At 42.7% G+C, this 17,589-nt stretch overlaps 2 protein-coding genes across 4 annotated transcripts in view; one reads left to right on the forward strand and one right to left on the reverse strand.

Annotated features, from left to right (window-relative positions):
• LOC115140276 (patatin-like phospholipase domain-containing protein 7) overlaps positions 1-17,589 on the reverse strand; it is a 36,539-nt gene that overhangs the window by 16,937 nt on the left and 2,013 nt on the right. The window contains exons 1-27 of one of the 3 annotated variants that reach the window (XM_029678565.2): positions 14,736-14,818; positions 11,603-11,655; positions 11,372-11,458; positions 11,017-11,113; positions 10,691-10,764; positions 10,341-10,438; positions 10,056-10,196; positions 9,502-9,661; positions 9,188-9,268; positions 8,771-8,899; positions 8,348-8,428; positions 7,768-7,942; positions 7,275-7,367; positions 7,031-7,134; positions 6,680-6,838; positions 6,341-6,418; positions 5,861-6,066; positions 5,577-5,708; positions 5,068-5,191; positions 4,682-4,871; positions 4,391-4,540; positions 4,194-4,257; positions 3,902-4,070; positions 2,301-2,483; positions 1,721-1,839; positions 1,004-1,160; positions 684-800 (exon numbers count right to left, since the gene is read on the reverse strand). In XM_029678565.2, coding sequence (XP_029534425.1) covers positions 684-800; positions 1,004-1,160; positions 1,721-1,839; positions 2,301-2,483; positions 3,902-4,070; positions 4,194-4,257; positions 4,391-4,540; positions 4,682-4,871; positions 5,068-5,191; positions 5,577-5,708; positions 5,861-6,066; positions 6,341-6,418; positions 6,680-6,838; positions 7,031-7,134; positions 7,275-7,367; positions 7,768-7,942; positions 8,348-8,428; positions 8,771-8,899; positions 9,188-9,268; positions 9,502-9,661; positions 10,056-10,196; positions 10,341-10,438; positions 10,691-10,764; positions 11,017-11,113; positions 11,372-11,458; positions 11,603-11,655; positions 14,736-14,739 — 3,225 coding nt within the window. In that variant the 5' untranslated portion in view covers positions 14,740-14,818. Of the gene's footprint in view, positions 1-683; positions 801-1,003; positions 1,161-1,720; positions 1,840-2,300; positions 2,484-3,901; positions 4,071-4,193; positions 4,258-4,390; positions 4,541-4,681; positions 4,872-5,067; positions 5,192-5,576; positions 5,709-5,860; positions 6,067-6,340; positions 6,419-6,679; positions 6,839-7,030; positions 7,135-7,274; positions 7,368-7,767; positions 7,943-8,347; positions 8,429-8,770; positions 8,900-9,187; positions 9,269-9,501; positions 9,662-10,055; positions 10,197-10,340; positions 10,439-10,690; positions 10,765-11,016; positions 11,114-11,371; positions 11,459-11,602; positions 11,656-13,923; positions 14,091-14,735; positions 14,819-17,589 lie in introns of those variants that run through there. The other 2 variants (XM_029678564.2, XM_029678566.2) reach the window with 2 other exon arrangements.
• LOC115140277 (large ribosomal subunit protein mL41-like) lies at positions 14,156-16,098 on the forward strand. The gene is made up of 2 exons (XM_029678567.2): positions 14,156-14,459; positions 14,758-16,098. The coding sequence occupies exons 1-2, from the start codon at positions 14,420-14,422 to the stop codon at positions 15,201-15,203; spliced, it is 486 nt and encodes a 161-aa protein (XP_029534427.1). The 5' UTR covers positions 14,156-14,419; the 3' UTR covers positions 15,204-16,098.

Genomic DNA, 17,589 nt, shown 5'->3' on the forward strand with positions numbered 1-17,589 from the left:
TCTTAGTTCATGCAGCCATCTCGTTCATGGGTCACATGATCCCCATGAATACTTTTTTAAGAATAATGTGCAAATATTGTAGAATCCAGCTATGCAAAGCTCTTAGAGACTTACCCAGAAAGACTCCCAGCTGTAACCACTGCCAAAGGTGATTCTAACATGTATTGACTCAGGGGTGTGAATACTTATGTCAATTAGATACTTCTGTATTTCATTTAACACATTTGCAAAAATTCCTAAAAACATGTTTTCACTTTGTCATTATGCGATATTGTGTGTAGATGGGTGAGAAAATGTTTGAATCAATTTTGAATTAAGGCTGTAACACAACAAAATGTGGAATACGTCAAGGGCTATGAATACTTTCTGAAGGAACTGTATATCTTCTCAGTCGTGCAATGTGAATGCAAGAGACAAGTTGGAATGTCTGACTGAAATACAAGACAAATCAACCTTTTTTTTTAAAAATTAGTGGTGTTTGAATTTGTTGATAAAATGCAGGACGTGATTGTTTGGTTGCGGGACAAAGGGCCAAAATTCAGGACTGTCACGCACAATTCGGGACATGTGGTCATATTAACCACAAAAAAAATCCAGCACGAGGCTTATTCTTTAACCAGTCACTATTAGAAATGGAATCCTGTCATTGGGAGTGGACTACAGTATAACCTACTCAGTCTCACCTCAATCTGTTTGTCCTTAAAGACAGAGCTTATGCTGTTGTTGAAGGAAGCCCCAGAGAACATGGAGGTCACAGGGTACGTCAGGTCGAACACATTCTTGAAGATGGACCCCGTGTCCTAGGGATGGAGAGGGGAGAGAGATACATTACAGTAAACTTCTCTAATCCATTTAACCTAATTCCTTGAATTTTATTTGACATATTTAAAATATAGAGTTCTCTCAGCCACTGGAGTACAACAATACATACATAAGAAATCATCAAAAATGCTAAACACAAAGTCTACCGACTTATTTTCATTGTGGTCCTGTACCTACTCACCATGGCCCACTCGCGAGCGCGAACCCTCATACGGCTGCTGCTCTTCTCCTCAGCGTACAGCGCCCCCATCAGGGAGCCGATGGAGGTTCCACCCACCATGTCCACAGGGATTCCTGCCTCATTGATCGCCCGCAGGATGCCAACTTGAGAACAGCCCCTGGATAGAGGAACACAGACCACGGTTAGGTTACAGATTCCAAAAAATGACACTGTACAATAAGCAGTGTGTGAGTAAAAGCAGGAGAAAGGGGGATGTTCAGCCTAAGAAGCCTTTAGTGGACATTCAAGTAGAGCAGTATTTAGGGGACTAGAGTGAGTAGTACCCTCCTTGACCCAGCTCCTGGACATGCCAGAGCAGAAAGGAAAGAGAAGCAGAGAGTAGACAAGACAGACAGAAAGGCCATCATCAAAAGACAGGCCTCACAGAAACACAGCAGGGTAGACAGAGGAGAGAGTAATGCAGAGCAAACAGACACTAAGAACACTATACTACAAATGTGAAGTTAGGCAAAAACGTGGAAAAACCATTACATGGGACTAAAATCACAAAATAATGGTCTTTATATAATTGCAGAGTTGTAACAATCTGCAGCATAGAAATCATAATATGACTACTGCAGACTACATATCTAATCAGATTCAAAAGTCCTACTGATGGTGCTGCATGTTCATGAGCATGTTACACTGGAGTGTGAGGTAAAGAGAGAGTAGCAGTACCTAGCACCCCCTCCCCCTAGCACCAGGGCGATGGTGTTGCCTGTCAGTACTCTGGCCAGACGGCTGAAGTCAGAGTGGCGGTCCGGAGGCTTCTGGAAAGCACGCTCGTACATCTCTCTCTGAGGATGACCACACAGGACCACAACAGGAACACAAGACCAAAGGTAGAGGGAAAGAGTCTGCAAACTAGTGATTCATCCCAATTGGCATCCTATTCCCTAGTACACTACTTTTGAGTGCTATGTAGTACTCTATATAGGAAACAGGGTGCCATTTGGGAAGCAGACTAGGTCAAGGCTGTCCTTTAAAGGCTTCTTTCTGAGACCTACATCATATGAGCAGTGAAGCAGAGTGAACCAAGACATTTACATTACATTTAAGTCATTTAGCAGACGCTCTTATCCAGAGCGACCAAGAAGTAGGTTGAATATTCCCTAGTGAGAGGAGCTGGGATTATTCTGGCTGAGGTGTGTGTGTACCAGCCTGGACACGCTGCTCTTGGAAAAGTGTGTGTGCGTGTGCTTGCGTTGCCTGTGCCTGCCTGTGTGTGTGTATATATATATATATATATATAAGGTACCAGTTTAGGCAGGCTCCTCTTGGAGAAGACCCTGTGTGGACAGGAGAGATGCAGGTGTTTGGAGATCCAGCTCCTCATGTTGAGCCAGTCAACAGTGCCCTGGGGCGGGGGACCATCCTCCCTGTGTAGCAGAACCAGCTGCTTCTGTGCCCGCACAGCACTGCCCTCCAGCATCCGCTCCAACTAGGGGACAGAGGCCACAGCACAGGGACAACTGGGTCATATCCACAGTGGAGTTCAGGTTGTTTTCCAAATGGCACCCTATTTCCTATATAGGCCATTACTTTGGACCAGAGCCCCAGAGCCATCTGGAACACATCCCCAAGGCATGATGTCACTGACAGCTGGGTGGAAATACAAATAGCTGTGAAACTCTAAAGTCTTCTGTCACAAGCTGCATCTCACACGATGTCCTATCCATCATGTAATAATAAACTGTTGGACCAGATCCATATGTGTTCAAACATTCGGTAGTAGCTTTATAAGAAGTACACTGTATAAGAGGGATTGGGTGCCCATCAATATTATCCCTTCATAGCAATCAGACAGCAGAGAATGAAATAGTTCAAAAGCCTTTCCTATGGGTATCATGATGAAGAGACTCAATGTAAGACCATATGCCTGCTCCTTAACAAAGCAGAGTGAGGGTAGAAAAGAGAAGGAACATGGATTTTTAAAATAATGAGCTTGCCTTGGGCTCAGTTTCAATATGTCACCTTTTTTATTAATATGACAGTTGTGTGTGGAAAAATATTATTTGTATTTTATTCCGTTATATTCCATTATATTCTTACTATAAAATATATGGGTGTTGACTAATCAGGGTAGGTGTGTTTTGTCTGTTTAAATGAACAATATAACATGATTTCATTTGGACGATGCCGCCATGGCTGCACAGAACCGTAACATAATTAAGCTCAAAATACGCCATTCTGTTATTTTGAAAATGTATTTAATTATTATTTGAATGTTTCTTAAAACAAATGAATAATGGATTTCTTTCGATGGTGTATATTCAGTTGATTTATTAAAATAGATGTCTGACCACATCGGCTCACGTCTACTCATACTCCTAAACATGCCGGCATGTGCACAGGAGACATAAAGGCTTAACCTGGCAAGAATGTGGTAAAAATGGGACTATATGAATTGGGTTCTAAAAAATATTGCCAGATTTTTTATTATACAGGCAACATACCGTAAAGTCTTTCTCTAAAGGGTAAAAGAGACAAGCTTTGTAAATCTCCTTCCTCATTAAGCTAGAGCATCAGTCATTCAACCCCTAATTAACAGACTTACTTTAATAGGGGTTAAACCTAACAAAGCTAATTAAGAATCCCTTTACACTTTACTAATCCACACACACACAAACACACTCATTACTCTTTACCAGTAATTCCACTTGATAAGATATTGCTTTCAACAAAGTAGTCCCTTGACTATGCTAATTCCAATTAGGCAGATAAGGTTTTATATGTTGATTCTTTATTCAGCTGCCCTTCTTCAGGTTCCTCTTGTAAAAGAGGTCTTCTGAATGGGACTTCCCAGTTAAATAAAGGTTAAAGAATTATTCTTTTTTTTAAAGGCTGTGCGTTTTGTACCTCGCCCACAGTGGGCTCAGCCTCTCCTAGTCCCACAATGATGATGCAGTCGGCCTGGCGGATGCAGCGCTGGGTCCAGGGGGTTAGGGTATCGTCTGATTGGTAGAGAACGATGCGGTGGATGTCCTCCTGCTGCCCCAGCCAACTGGACAGACGGTACTCATGCACACTATAGAGGAGAGAGGTGAGATGTGTTTGTGTTTTCATCAACTATGACAATGAACTGATCTTGACACTAATGTGCTAAAGCAGATAAGCGAGTGCATGCCTGACATTATGACATCATTTCTACCTGTCAAGTGCAGCAGCACCCAGTCTCTGTTTGATGATGTCACTGGTCAATAGTAAGGTTGGACCTAAAGGACCAACATAAATAAAAATGGTACATACTGAATGTTGACCAGTAGTTCACTTTATTGTCCCACATTGGGAAAGCTGTTTGAGTCACTGGGATTGGTGGAACTGGAGGAGTACTAGCGTGGTACATACCAATGGCACTGAGTGCATGTTGCAGCTCCAGTGTGAAGGCTGTTAAAGGTACCTCCAATGATACAGGCAGGATGGTCACAGTGGACAGGTTAGAGGCAGGGTTCCCTGAATCCCACTTACTGCTGGGGGTGTGTAGGAACAGGCCACTAGCTACATACAGGGGGAAGGAACACAGTAGCATGGGGGAGACATCATGGGTGGTTAACACAGACAAAATACAAGAACAACACACACACAGGCACACAGACACACAATCCCCATGGCACACACATGTGTTGAATGTACACTAACCTGCCAAGGGTCCGTTAACCTGCTGCATATTCCCCAGGATTTTCTGACCCAGCAGATGGATGAGTCTGGTCACTACCTGTGGATACCTCCTCTTGATGGAGCTGAGGGCCCCTTCAGGCAGCTTCGCTAGCTCAGAGTCCCTGACTGCGTGTACTGTAGTGGCTCGGTTCATATGGGTCAGGGCCTCTACCTGATGAAACCACACAAGTTTTATGAACAACAGTTAATAAAGGGTTCTATCTCTGAAATGTCGAGTTAAATTAGTCCTGTCCCAGATGCTATGATAATGGGTGACAATAAATGGACATGATAGCACAAAAAGATCTGGGACCAAGCTAGAGGTAAATACATAACCCATAAATAATATGGGATTCTACAACACTCACCACCCCAATGAGGTCACCGCGACCATACTCCCCAGTCAACGCCTTCTTCCCATCATCCTTTGTGATGACAGAACGTAGGCGGCCACTGAGGACGATGAAGGTGCTGTCTGACTTGTCTCCCTGCCTAGGAACGGGTGGGTATAGAGGTGAGACAGAGGAACAGATAGAGGACATGAGTCCATTCAGCAGAGAGAGCCATTATGTCATGTGGCTACAATGCCAATGTCCATTCTAGTGTTCTGTTCAGATGTAGGATCTTATTTTGATCACACTGTTGCAGAATAACTTATATTTGAGGTTTTAAAAGTCTTCTGAAGTATGTAATTCCACTTTGAAATGTCAGACTTGATTTTCCCTTACAAAAAAACATATCCCCTAAAAAAATTCAATTAATTATAATCAACATAATAATTCACATTTCCTGTTGGTGCAGGATTATCTTCTTGCTGTAGACCGGCTCAAATTAAGATCTTACATCCGTATGCACTTTGATGCTATTCAGCAGGTACCTGTAGACAGCACGGCCAGCCTCCAGAGCCATCCAGTCCAGAGCAAAGTCTATCTGCCTGACGAAGGAGGATACTCTCTTCACAACGGTGTGAGCCACATTCAGCACCACCCTGGGCTCCTCGCGCATGATCCTACATAGACACATTCACATGTTCAGATAGCAACTACTGTGCACAAAAACATGCACACCAACAGGTGGGCCTCTGGGACAAAGATGACAATTACAGTGACAACACTGCCATCAGACATTGACAGAGAGTGTCTGTGCACTGGGGACACATACTCATAGAAGGCAGCTTTAGAGATAGACAGGAAGGTGCAGTCCCTGTGTGCTCGGACGCTGAAGATGAGGGGTTCACCGGTCAGCACGGCCAGATGACCCACCATCTCCCCCGGGTGGGTGAGAAACAGCAGGGTGTCTTCCTCACGGTCGATCCTCCTCTGGTACACATGGAGCGCCCCCGAGATCACAAACTGCACACTCACATCCTGCCAGAGGGAACAGAGACACAGATGTACATAATGTCAATGGATGCGTCCTAAATGGCTCCCTATTCCCTATGGGCCCTGGTCAAAATCAGTGCACTATATAAGGAATAGGGTGCTACTTGAAACGCATAAATAAACCACTTATAACATGCAGAGACAAACGGACGACTGTTTCTGCCAGTGCTACTGAGAGAGAAGAAGTAGACGTTGTAGTGAGCTGAGCTCTAGCCTCAGGGCTATGGACCACCACCAGCATGCAGACAGATAGACTGACCTGGTCCCCCTGGCTGTTCACCACACAGCCAGCTTTGACCTGACGCAGAGTCACTCTGCCCTCCAACAGACTGAGGTCCTGACAGAGAGAGGCAGAGAAGAGAGGGTCAGAAAATACACATTGGCTCTATGGCAGGAATGTCCAAAGTCTCTGGAGGGACGCAGTGTGTGCCGGCTTCTGTTCCAGCCCAGCTACTGATCAAGCAACAGTCTTCAATCAGGACTGTAAATAGTTGAATCAGGTGTTAATGCTGGACTGGAACAAAAGCCTGCACATGGTGTGTCTCTCCGGGGCCAGAGTTAGAGTATATACTGAGACCCAGAGGGAGCCATGCAGTACCTGTAGTTGTATGAGACGCTGCAGGTCCTTCTTGGCAGCCTGGAAGATGGTGTTGATCTTGCTGTGGTGGATGTGGGCTGACTGACTTTCTCCAGCCTCACGGTAGTGATACACAGCAGAGGGAGTATGCAGCATAGTCACACTCTTCTTCAGAATGGACTGATGAAGGAGAGAGAAAGAAGGGGTAGAGAGAGAGAGAAGGGGTAGAGAGAGAGAGAAGGGGTAGAGCAAGAGAGAAGGGGTAGAGAGAGAGAGAGAGAGAAAAGCCTTTCTGATTTTCCATGTATCTTTATAACTTTTTTGTTACTACATAGTGAGAGGTGTCCATTAAGATTCCAGTGGATCATATACCTTGTGTGGGACCTGGGGACTTGCTGGTGGTGTCTCTGCTTTAGCTGCTGCTTCTCGTATTCTGGCTCGCTGATACGTCATGTTGAGGTCAGCAGATGTGACACCTGAGAGTGTGAGGAGAGAGCATTCAGACACACGGAGCAGGGCTTGTACAGTACAGGTGTGTGTGTGTGTGTGTGTGTGTGTGTGTGTGTGTGTGTGTGTGTGTGTGTGTGTGTGTGTGCATGAGGTAATGGATGCTTACTTGACACTGCCATAGGAGTGGACTGAGAGCGAGACCTCTTTCCTTTAGTGGTGGGGCTGCTATCTAAAAGACAGGACTTCCTCTCCCCATTCTCTGAAACACCACAACCATACAGCAACACCATGAGTATATATTTCCAGAAAGCCACCATTGTTCATAGTGACATAACATAACTGCCTCCACATTCATCCATTTGGATCAATATTTACATGATAAAGTGTTCCAAATGTAATCCAGACATAATCCAGACTAGAGTTTCACATTTCCAGTAGCTTTCCCAAAATTGCCACGTTTTCCCAGAAACCCGAGTTGGAGGATTCCCGGATTTTCTGCTTATACCCTCCTGATTTCAGGAATCTTTCAACTGGGATTTGTTTTTTGGGGAGAAAGTTACCTGAATTATGGAACCCTATGCAAAACCAAAGGATAAATGATCATTCAATGCAATGATGCTGAGATTGACCAGTGAGATGACCATCCCATAATAACTGACCTGTGTCACTGGGCCCCTTCTCATGGCCAGACTCGTCAGACTGAGTCTGTCTATGAGAACCCACTCTCTCAGGCCCAGCCTCTTCAGACCGGGAGTGCTGTCTGTGTAGACCCCTGTTAGGGTTGGCTTCACCTATCACACTGTGCACTGCCACCAAGGGGACTGCCTGGCTCTCCTGAAACACAATACACACAGAGAACCATCAGGTTTGTGCATTCCCTTCAAAGATTAAATACCCAGTCATTAATCTCAGGTTAACTCAGAACTAAAGTCTTGAGTAATTGGTCAGCTGCTGGGTCCATACATGTTAAAAGAAGAGATTAAGAGATGCTAGAATGAGGAGCGGAACTGGAACGAGGCGCTCAACCCTCTCTCTTTGCAAGTTATGGGAAAGTCTATGGGCTCGTTAGCTATCGGCAGCCATAGTATAAATACAGTGTCTGTGTCTGTCAGATCTACGATACGATTTATGTTTACGTTGTCTGCCCATGAGATTACCCAGTCATGGATCATCTTTCATTATTGAGGTCTCTGTGTGTGTGTGTGTGTGTGTGTGTGTGCGTGCGTGCGTGTCTCATACCGCATTGAAGAGCTCGGTGGTGAGACCTAGGTAGTTGTGAAGTGCTAGGAAGGTCACTCTCTGCAGGCGCACCATGATGATCTAGAAAGGACAACAAAAAGTAACAACGGACACACTGTTTTAGGAGAGCAGAACAGAGTACAGCCAGGCTGTGTCCCTGAAAATACTAAATATTCAGCCATTTTGTATCTTGCGGTTAGCTGTGTAGCTACAGAATAATGTTTCAGTTGCATACAAACCAGTCAGGGGTGTAATCTCCAGTATTTGAGTGAGATTATATAATCGCTGATTTCCCTATCTACAGACCACATCCCAAATGGCATTGAATCAGTTGGGCCTTGGTCAAAAGTAGTGCACTATACAGGGAATAGAGTGCCATTTAGGACGCAGCCTAGGACAGTCTGTCAATGATAGTAACAGTACCTGGATAACGCGGACCAGAGTCTCTGGGTATTTCTCAAACACACACTGGAAGGCAGCAGCTGGAAGACGCAGTATGGTAGAAGGGGCTGCAGCTCTGGCAGATACAGTCTTGTAGGGGGCTGAGTGACCCTGGGATGCATAAGGTGGTAGAGGACGAGAGGAATTCATTCTAGCTTAGTTCAGTGGTGGCTGGTGTCACTTTAAACCAGAGGACGGGCTCCTTGTAATGGCTGGAATGGAATAAATGGAATGGTATAAAATACATCAAGCACATGGTTTTCCATTCCAGCCATTACTATGAGTCGTTTGCCCCTCACCAGCCTCCTGTGTCTTAGGTACTTATCAGAGTGGAGCAGATATATAAACATGCGCTAGTTGAGTCAAAGGGTAAATGACAGAGTGGAAAGCGTAACATACAGTGATGACATCCAGGATACTGAGCAGACTGTGGACACTGTCTCCTGGCAACACCTCCTTCACGACCACATCTGTCCCATCCTATAACAACAAAATACATTTCATTTGCATTAGACTGTCAAATTTTACATACATAAGACATGTAGTTGTAAACACATCGTAATGTCGGAGACCTTCATGACCTTGGGGCGAAATGTTTGTCAAAGATACAATTTCCTTTCAATCACTGCAAATACCTTCGTCATTTTCCTATTCATTGAGGTGAAATAACATTGTCTCCAGCACCAGATAGATATAGCATGTGAAGACCTTACACTCTCATGTATGCAGAGCTCCAGACGGCCATCTTGCACCACGTAGATGCTGTCGTCGATGTCCCCGGGACGGAAGAGAGGCTCCATCTCATGGAGCTGCACAAACACCATGTGACGACACAGCTCCAGGAACAGAGGCTTCTCAAAGTGGCCCAGGACCCTGGTGAGATGGATTACACAGGGGTGATCACTCACAGGCTTTGCTAACACAACTGTTGGTAATGCAACACCTTACAACATGAGAACCCATCATTTACTCAGTCTAGGTGAGGGATACTCGAATCTGGACCTTGAGTCTAGGTACACTTCTGTTTTTATTTTTTATCTGGTAGTTAATTGAACTCACCAGGTGTCCTGGGTTTGTTGTTGTTTAACCATTTAAAAAATATATATATATAATAATTATCCAGGCGAGTCAATGAAGAACAATTTCTTATTTACAATGACGGCCTGGATTAAAGTGCAAGAATGAGAATTATCAGTGTAACTGGACTCAAGGTCCAGATTTGATTATCCCTGGTCTAGGTGTTGACGTATGTTTTCGGTTCCCTCACCTGACGTTCTTGAGCATGTAGAGCACCTCAGAGGGCAGGTGGGAGTTCTGCACGTCAAACTCTGTGAGGTCAGCCTCCAGCAGAGAGGGAGGGGGCTCCTTAGCCACCAGGGTGGGAGGCTCCTTCCTAATGCGCAGGATTCTGGGACACAGAGTGTTAGCCTTAGTGTGTGGTGTTCAAACTCATACTTAAAACTAACAAAACTTGGTCAAATTGTTCCCCATCAGGAAAGGAGAGGTTATCACTTCAGGTATCATCTGAATACACAATGTAGTCATGACTCACTTTCGTGCTATAGACAGGACTTTAGTTCTCTTCCTGATTCGCTGCTTCTGGGACCCTGAGGTAGAGATAGGGGTTGAGGTAGAGGACAAGGTCTGCACCTGGTATGGAGAAAAACAGGGAGACATATTTTTATTTAAATATACTCTGTGGAACCAGCCTGATCTCGCAGTAGCTCACATTCTGACAAGTGAAGTCAAATGAAACCAGAGCGCAGTGCTCAGTCCGCTTGACCAGGCTACAGTGGAGCCTAACATACGGACAATCTACTGTATCTCTATGTGCTATTTATACTGACAATAACGCCAAACAGTTATGGGAGACACACCAGACAAAATATGTGAGTGACTGACCTTTCTCATGATCTTTCTGCCATAAAACATAACTTTGTCTCTTTTCCTGAAGCGATAGTGAGGCTGCTCCTCCTCTGGAAAACACATACAGAAACATGCCATGAACATATTAGGCCTAAATGGCTTTTAGAGCCATTTAGTTTTTGGGGGGGTTCATTACAATGTTACAAACTTGAACAATGTTCACTATTTTACTGGTTTCAAATATTTTGGTTTCAAATATTTGCTAATACAAGTAGGTAGTTACTGTAAAACAACTGATTCTAACAATTAAATCAAATAGTAAGGTCTTCAGTTATGAGGGAATGGAGGAAGGAAATACAGACTGTACTGTTCGTATCTTCTGTAGAACAAAAACACAACAACGCCTATGAGAGATACTCCCACCACAGCCAGTACAGCTACGATCAGCAAACCAGTCCACTGGGAGGGGAAAAGAAGATGATTATTTGGCGTGAACCAAACCACATCCACACTAATATATTGGCTAGGCGTTTGTCCCAAATGACACCCTATTCTCTATTAAATGCAGTACTTTAGACCAGAGCCCTTGTAGGCCTACACTGGGAGCAATTTGGGACGCAGAAACAGTAGGCTTTTGGCATGCTGATCTAAGAACAGCCACAAAAGCATTTTTTGCAGAGTAAGTGCTGGAGAAGAAAGTGTTGGGTAGCTACCTACCAATGGCAATGGCATAGCAGTCTCTGTTCTGTCCTCCACCCAATGTTGCATCCTGGCCTTGATTTCACTGCCAAGAGGCACCAGGCTCTACAAAACCAAAAGGAAACCAACATTCATCTGATGTGTATTCATGACCAGGCATATAGGAGGTTAGATAGAGGAATGGAATCAAAGACTGCATATTAGACAGGGTAATAAAGTGTGTAGGAGACATAGAACTTGGTTTATTACTGGGTATGTACTGCAGCTGTCCTCATCTTTGTCATCCACCTTGTCATCCATTCCTGGCAACAACAAAACAAGGTCACAGTGGAAGAGACTGTAGAAAATATCAGAAAGTCTTTCTCACACACTTCAATCATTCCATACAGTGGTAGGCCTGATCAGAAAGTCTTTCTCACACACTTCAATCATTCCATACAGTGATAGGCCTGATCAGAAAGTCTTTCTCACACACTTCAATCATTCCATACAGTGATAGGCCTGATGAGAAAGTATTTCTCACACACTTCAATCATTCCATACAGTGATAGGCCTGATCAGAAAGTCTTTCTCACACACTTCAATCATTCCATACAGTGATAGGCCTGATCAGAAAGTCTTTCTCACACACTTCAATCATTCCATACAGTGATAGGCCTGATGAGAAAGGAATGGGGTTAAAGGTGCATTGTGTGAATTATTGAACTCCTAAAAAGTAATTAAGGCAAAAAAACATCCCCTAACAAAACAGATTAGAAATGAGAACACTGGATCACTCACTGGCTGTAGTCACAGAGAACTGGCACAGTGTGACTTTCTGCTGCACTCTGTCACCAGACACCCTCTCGCCACTGCACTTGCATACTTGAATAGACTCACCCACAAACAAGGAGGCTACACTACACACCAACGTAAACAGATTGTTCATGACAGGCATAACAATAAGGCCTGTTCATAAAATACTGTGCAGGTGCACTGCAGGATTGTTTTCAAGAACTGGACTTTTTGCCTAGCTGTGCTTGATCAACAAACTGATAAAACACAGGCATACCACTCTACGAATGTTTCCCTTCCCTTAATGTATCTATGGAAGAAATATGGAAGAATAAGACTATATTTCCAATCAGTTACATTTAATCCCAGATATTAAATTGGTGCTCATAGGTCCAGGCAGTGGACGGCTATATACAGAGGTAAAGTTGGTTTTAGACATTCAACAGACATTCACCAAAAGCCATTTAAAAATGTAAAAATGAATGTCTAATTCACCGTTTGTCACAAACATCAAACTATGTATGATTTATTCTAGAAATGTCTAGCATACCTTTACAACCTCTGTTTTGAGTAAACATTACAGTTTTGATTTGATAGAGGCCATGTGGTCAAAGTTCTAACGAGTCTGTTATACCCTATTAGAAGGGGCCTGGCATAAAATTCTGCATCTTCAGTCATATTAAATTAGATTACAGGAAAAAACTAAGGGGTCAGGCCTGACTAACAAAGAAGACAGGTGGATGGATCAAGAGGACCAAGACAACCAAGAAGATCAACATGGACATTCCACAGTGGATATAAGGAAATCTAAGAGTGAACCATAACATATACTACCATTAAAAAGTTTGGGGTCACTTAGAAATGTCAACAGTGAAGAGGCGACTCTGGGATGCTGGCCTTCTAGGCAGAGTTGCAAAGAAAAAGCCATATCTCAGACTGGCCAATAAAAATAAAAGATTAAGATGGGCAAAAAAACACAGACACTGGACAAAGATATGTATTTTTTCTTTGCAACTCTGCCTAGAAGGCCAGCATCCCGGAATCGCCTCTTCACTGTTTGAGACTGGTGTTTTGTGGGTACTATTTAATGAAGATGCCAGTTGAGTACTTGTGAGGTATCTGTTTCTCAAACTAGACACTCTAATGTACTTGTCCTCTTGCTCAGCAGTGCACCGGGGCCTCCCACTCCTCTTTCTATTCAGGTTAGAGCCAGTTTCCGCTGTTCTGTGAAGGTATTAGGTATTACCATATCCCTTTCAATTCACATGCCTTGCAGAAATAACTATTTGCAAACATTGTGTAACTTCATTTAGAACAAATTGCACTTGAAATCAACATTTCTTTAAAGTTATTGCAAATAAATGCATATTTTCACCTTTTTTCTGCAACAATCACTGAATTAGTTATTGATCTCTTCATCTTTAAATGCAATATTTGAGATTTTATGTATTTCAATAAAATAAAAACTGGAATTTCTACTCAAAGCAAAGGTTGTAAAAGTATGCTAGACATTTATAGAATAAATCATATCTAGTTTGATGATTTTGTGGCAAATGATTTTCACATTTTTAAATGGCTTTTGGCGAATATCTGTTGAATGTCCGAATGTGTGAATATAAAACCAACTTTACTTCGGTCGGCTATATGGCCATTTGTGTAACGACTGCCACGCGAAGCTCAATGGACTGACAAACAAACATACGAAGTCCCGCTATGCAGTTTTGTTGCCATGCAGTCAAATAAACACAAAGGAATTGCACCACACTATATGGTTAAATTAAAATAGTATCACTTACTGGATCGTATTACCAAACGTTCCACTTTATTCTCCACTGTCAAAGTCTTGTACACATGTATTTTCATTCCAGTATCTGGAATTCCAATTGGCTACCACTGACTGAATCCAACCAATAACAAAACGTTTTATTCTTACGTCGGTGTCTTCGCGTGCGCTCTATCTTCCGGTGGGCACTGTTCAAGGTGAGTAGAATTTCCACGTATTATCGCTAAAGTGAGATTAATCGAAGTCATGTAGCTAGTGCCTATCGTGCGTTTCATCCAAAATTTGATCTAGCTAGCTACTTCAATAATTAATGTCCGTACTACAGCTGTTTACAAACCGAGAGTGTGTTGTTAACCCATGCCATGTGTTTTGCCAGCTACATCAGCTAATTAACTCGTGCTATCAACATACAAGGGACAAAAAACATCTTGCTAGCAACGAAACTATGGACAGAGGACAACGTTTAGACGTTTTCAATTATTAGCCATATCTTCAGGAAGAATCACAACATGAAACATGTGGTAATTCGAGTCGTGCATAACATTAACGGTACAAGCATGATAACATCGACCGTTAACGTTAGTTACTAGTAGCTAGCGAGAAAGAGAAAGTAGTTGCTTAACAATTGACTAATTTGCACAGGGTAGGAAACTGAAGTCAAGAATATAACAATTGATTTCTCATTCTTCATCTTAGTCTCATTTACTTAATTTAAATTAATGTGAAAGAACTGATACCATAAAGGTTGCTAGGTTCACCACAGTGAGGAGCTAACTGCTTAATATTGTTTCCAGAGTAGGTTTAAACTATCAGTTGTAATCTCACCCATTTCATTAACTCCATACAGATTTGTCCTCCAGTTCGAGACCAAAACTCTTCGATGCGATGGGTGTATTGAATGCTCTTCGACGGGGCCTTGTGAGAGGAGCAGATCGTATGGCTGAATTCACCAGCAAGCGTGGCTCAAGGACTCACTACAAAGGCAGAGGGGCACAGCCAACGGGAGTACTGACCTCCAGCAGAAAATTTGTTCCAGTACAGGCAATGATTCCTCAGTTTGTGGTGCCAAACTTGGAGGGATTCAAACTCAAGCCCTACGTGTCGTACCGCACCCCGGCTGGAACGGAGCCCGCTGTCACCCCTGAGGGTCTGTTCTCTGAGACTGTGGCCCCACAGATCCAGAAAGACTTTGAGGAAGGCTCCTTTGATAAGGAACAGCTGGAGAAATACGGGTTTGAACCCACACAGGAAGGAAAGTTATTCAAACTCTACCCCAAGAACTTTATACGATAAGTAGTCCACCAAATCTGATCCATCTGGAACTCTGAGCGTTAAGGATCATTGACTTATTTAGTTTGTGTTGGGAGGTCAGGAGGTTGTTTTACTGGACCCTGGTGTATTATGAATGTGTTTGCTGAAAGTACTAGTATATGCACTTCTTATTTAAACATGTATATTATGTTTTGGTCTTATTTTTATTTTTTTGACCTCAATATGCATGTTGGCTACAGGTTATTCGAATGTAGTCGAGGTTTGCACTAAGCAAAATCATTGCTTAGTGCAAAATGCTTACTTACGAGCCCTTAACCAACAATGCCGTTTTTAAAAATCCAGATAAGAAATAACAAGTAATTAAAGAGTAGTGGTAAAATAACTATAGTGAGACTATATACAGGGGGGTACCAGTACATAGTCAATGTGCGGGACACTGGGTTAGTTGAGGTAATATGTACATGTAGTTAGAGTTATTAAAGTAACTATGCATACATAACAACAGAGAGTAGCAGCACTGTAAAATGAGCCATTTGATTAGATGTTCAGGAGTCTAATGGCTTGGGGCTATAAGCTGTTTAGAAGCCTCTTGGACCTAGGCTTGGCACTAGGTAGCAGAGAGAACCGTCTGACGAGGGTGGCTAGAGTTGTTGGCAATTTTGGGGGCTTTTTCTGACACCGCCTGGTATAGAGGTCCTGGATGGCAGGAAGCTTGGTCCCAGTGATGTACTGGGCCGTTTGCACTACCCTTAGTAGTGCTTTGCAGTCGGATGCCGAGCAATTGCCATACCAGGCAGTGATGCAACAAGTCAGGATGCTCTCGATGGTGCAGCTGTAGAACCTTTTGAGGATCTGAGGATCCATGGTACATTTTTCAGTGTATATATACAAAGAAATAAATGTAACATGTAAAGTGGCCTGTGTTTTATTCTCTTAAATACAAGATCCCAGAAATGTTCCATACTTTCATGCTTATTTCTCTCATATTTGTTGCATAGAATGTTTACAATCTTTGACATTTTTTGTTCAGTAATATATACTTGGAAGTGCTTTTCCTGGAACATTTCTCAGCACAGTTGTAACAAGTCCATGATGCACTTGTCAGGGAAGCAAGCATAATTTAGGGATAGTTCACTGAAAACATTGTATAATGTTCATTAGTCCACTGTTGATATGCTCCCCAAAAATTATACATCAGCAGTAAAGTTTTCAACATATAGCACTTTCAGTTTAAAAAATCTAAATGTGTGAGTGTTTTGTATCACAGTTTTTGCTTTTTACTGTAAGTGCTCTATCTTCAAGATTGGATATTTATAATTTAAAAAAAATTATAATTGAAACTGGTGCTGGTTGTTTTGTTTGAACATTCAAATAGGCGATGCAGGTACGTTCCTCACAGGTGAAATATTTGCATTCTTCTGTCTCTGCCTCCTGATTTCATGGGTTTGACCAATGAGACTAAACAAGTCTCAACTTCGTAAACACGATGTCCTGCGTCATCTTATTGAAGTTGGCAGTGGGAGATTCATACTGAATCCTTAGGTGTCTTCCTGTATGGAACTGTCTTGCTCTGTAGTCTCCAGGGGGAGGCTCATCCAGGAACAGGCATGACCAGTCGGCCCTATAGGCCAGGGACTTGTGGAGCATGTAGGAAGCGAAGACGGAACACACTCCTCTGCCCACACCTAGAGGAAGAGGTGAAAAATACTGGTTTGACACAATGACAAAACATTACCCTCTCTTACAATTATATGGTACTTTACTAAACCTTTTTGTTGGAATGGCCCTTTAAAAACCAATCAGACATGGTAGTTGTGGTAAAGGGGTTTTCATGTGCACGTCATGCCCCAGTTCCCACACTTTGCTCGAAGGTGAGGTGAAAGTACGTACCATATACTCTGCTGTTGTAATCTCTGCCTTTTGATGAAGTGTGTGGTCCAGTAGAGGGTGACAAAATGCCACTATTGACCGTTATCCCATGATTAAATAGGTTCACAATAAAATATCAAAATATTTGAGAATCGGCTGTCGTGACGTAATCTGTGTGAGAATGTTGGGTGTGTGTGTGTGTTTGCATATGTTTTACTCGGAATAGATTATTCCCAGATGTTAGTTTTTTTTCTCACAAGTATGTCATGACTCCAAACTGGCAACACTTGTAACGAAGCCAGTTTAACATTCAAAACCTTTCATTGTGCATTCATTTTGTTTGTAGAGATCTTTCACCACACAACCATTGATCCAAAATATGTTTACTGTGAAATATAATCATCATATATATATAATATAAATCCGTTGGTTTAATCACCAAAAAACAACAATTGAGTAATTTTGAAAACCATTTAATCCAACAGCAAAACATTTAAGATCCATGTTTTAAAATGGTTATTTGAACGTATTATGCTGC

Source organism: Oncorhynchus nerka, linkage group LG13 (genome assembly GCF_034236695.1).
Source record: "Oncorhynchus nerka isolate Pitt River linkage group LG13, Oner_Uvic_2.0, whole genome shotgun sequence".
NCBI lineage: Eukaryota > Metazoa > Chordata > Actinopteri > Salmoniformes > Salmonidae > Oncorhynchus > Oncorhynchus nerka.

What these genes read in the sequence shown, in the direction of transcription:
- LOC115140277 (XM_029678567.2), top strand. Translation starts at nt 14,420, where the DNA reads ATGAAACATGTGGTAATTCGAGTCGTGCATAACATTAACG. An exon ending in AGTCGTGCATAACATTAACG is followed by an intron (nt 14,460 to 14,757) that starts GTACAAGCATGA and finishes AACTCCATACAG; the next exon opens with ATTTGTCCTCCAGTTCGAGA.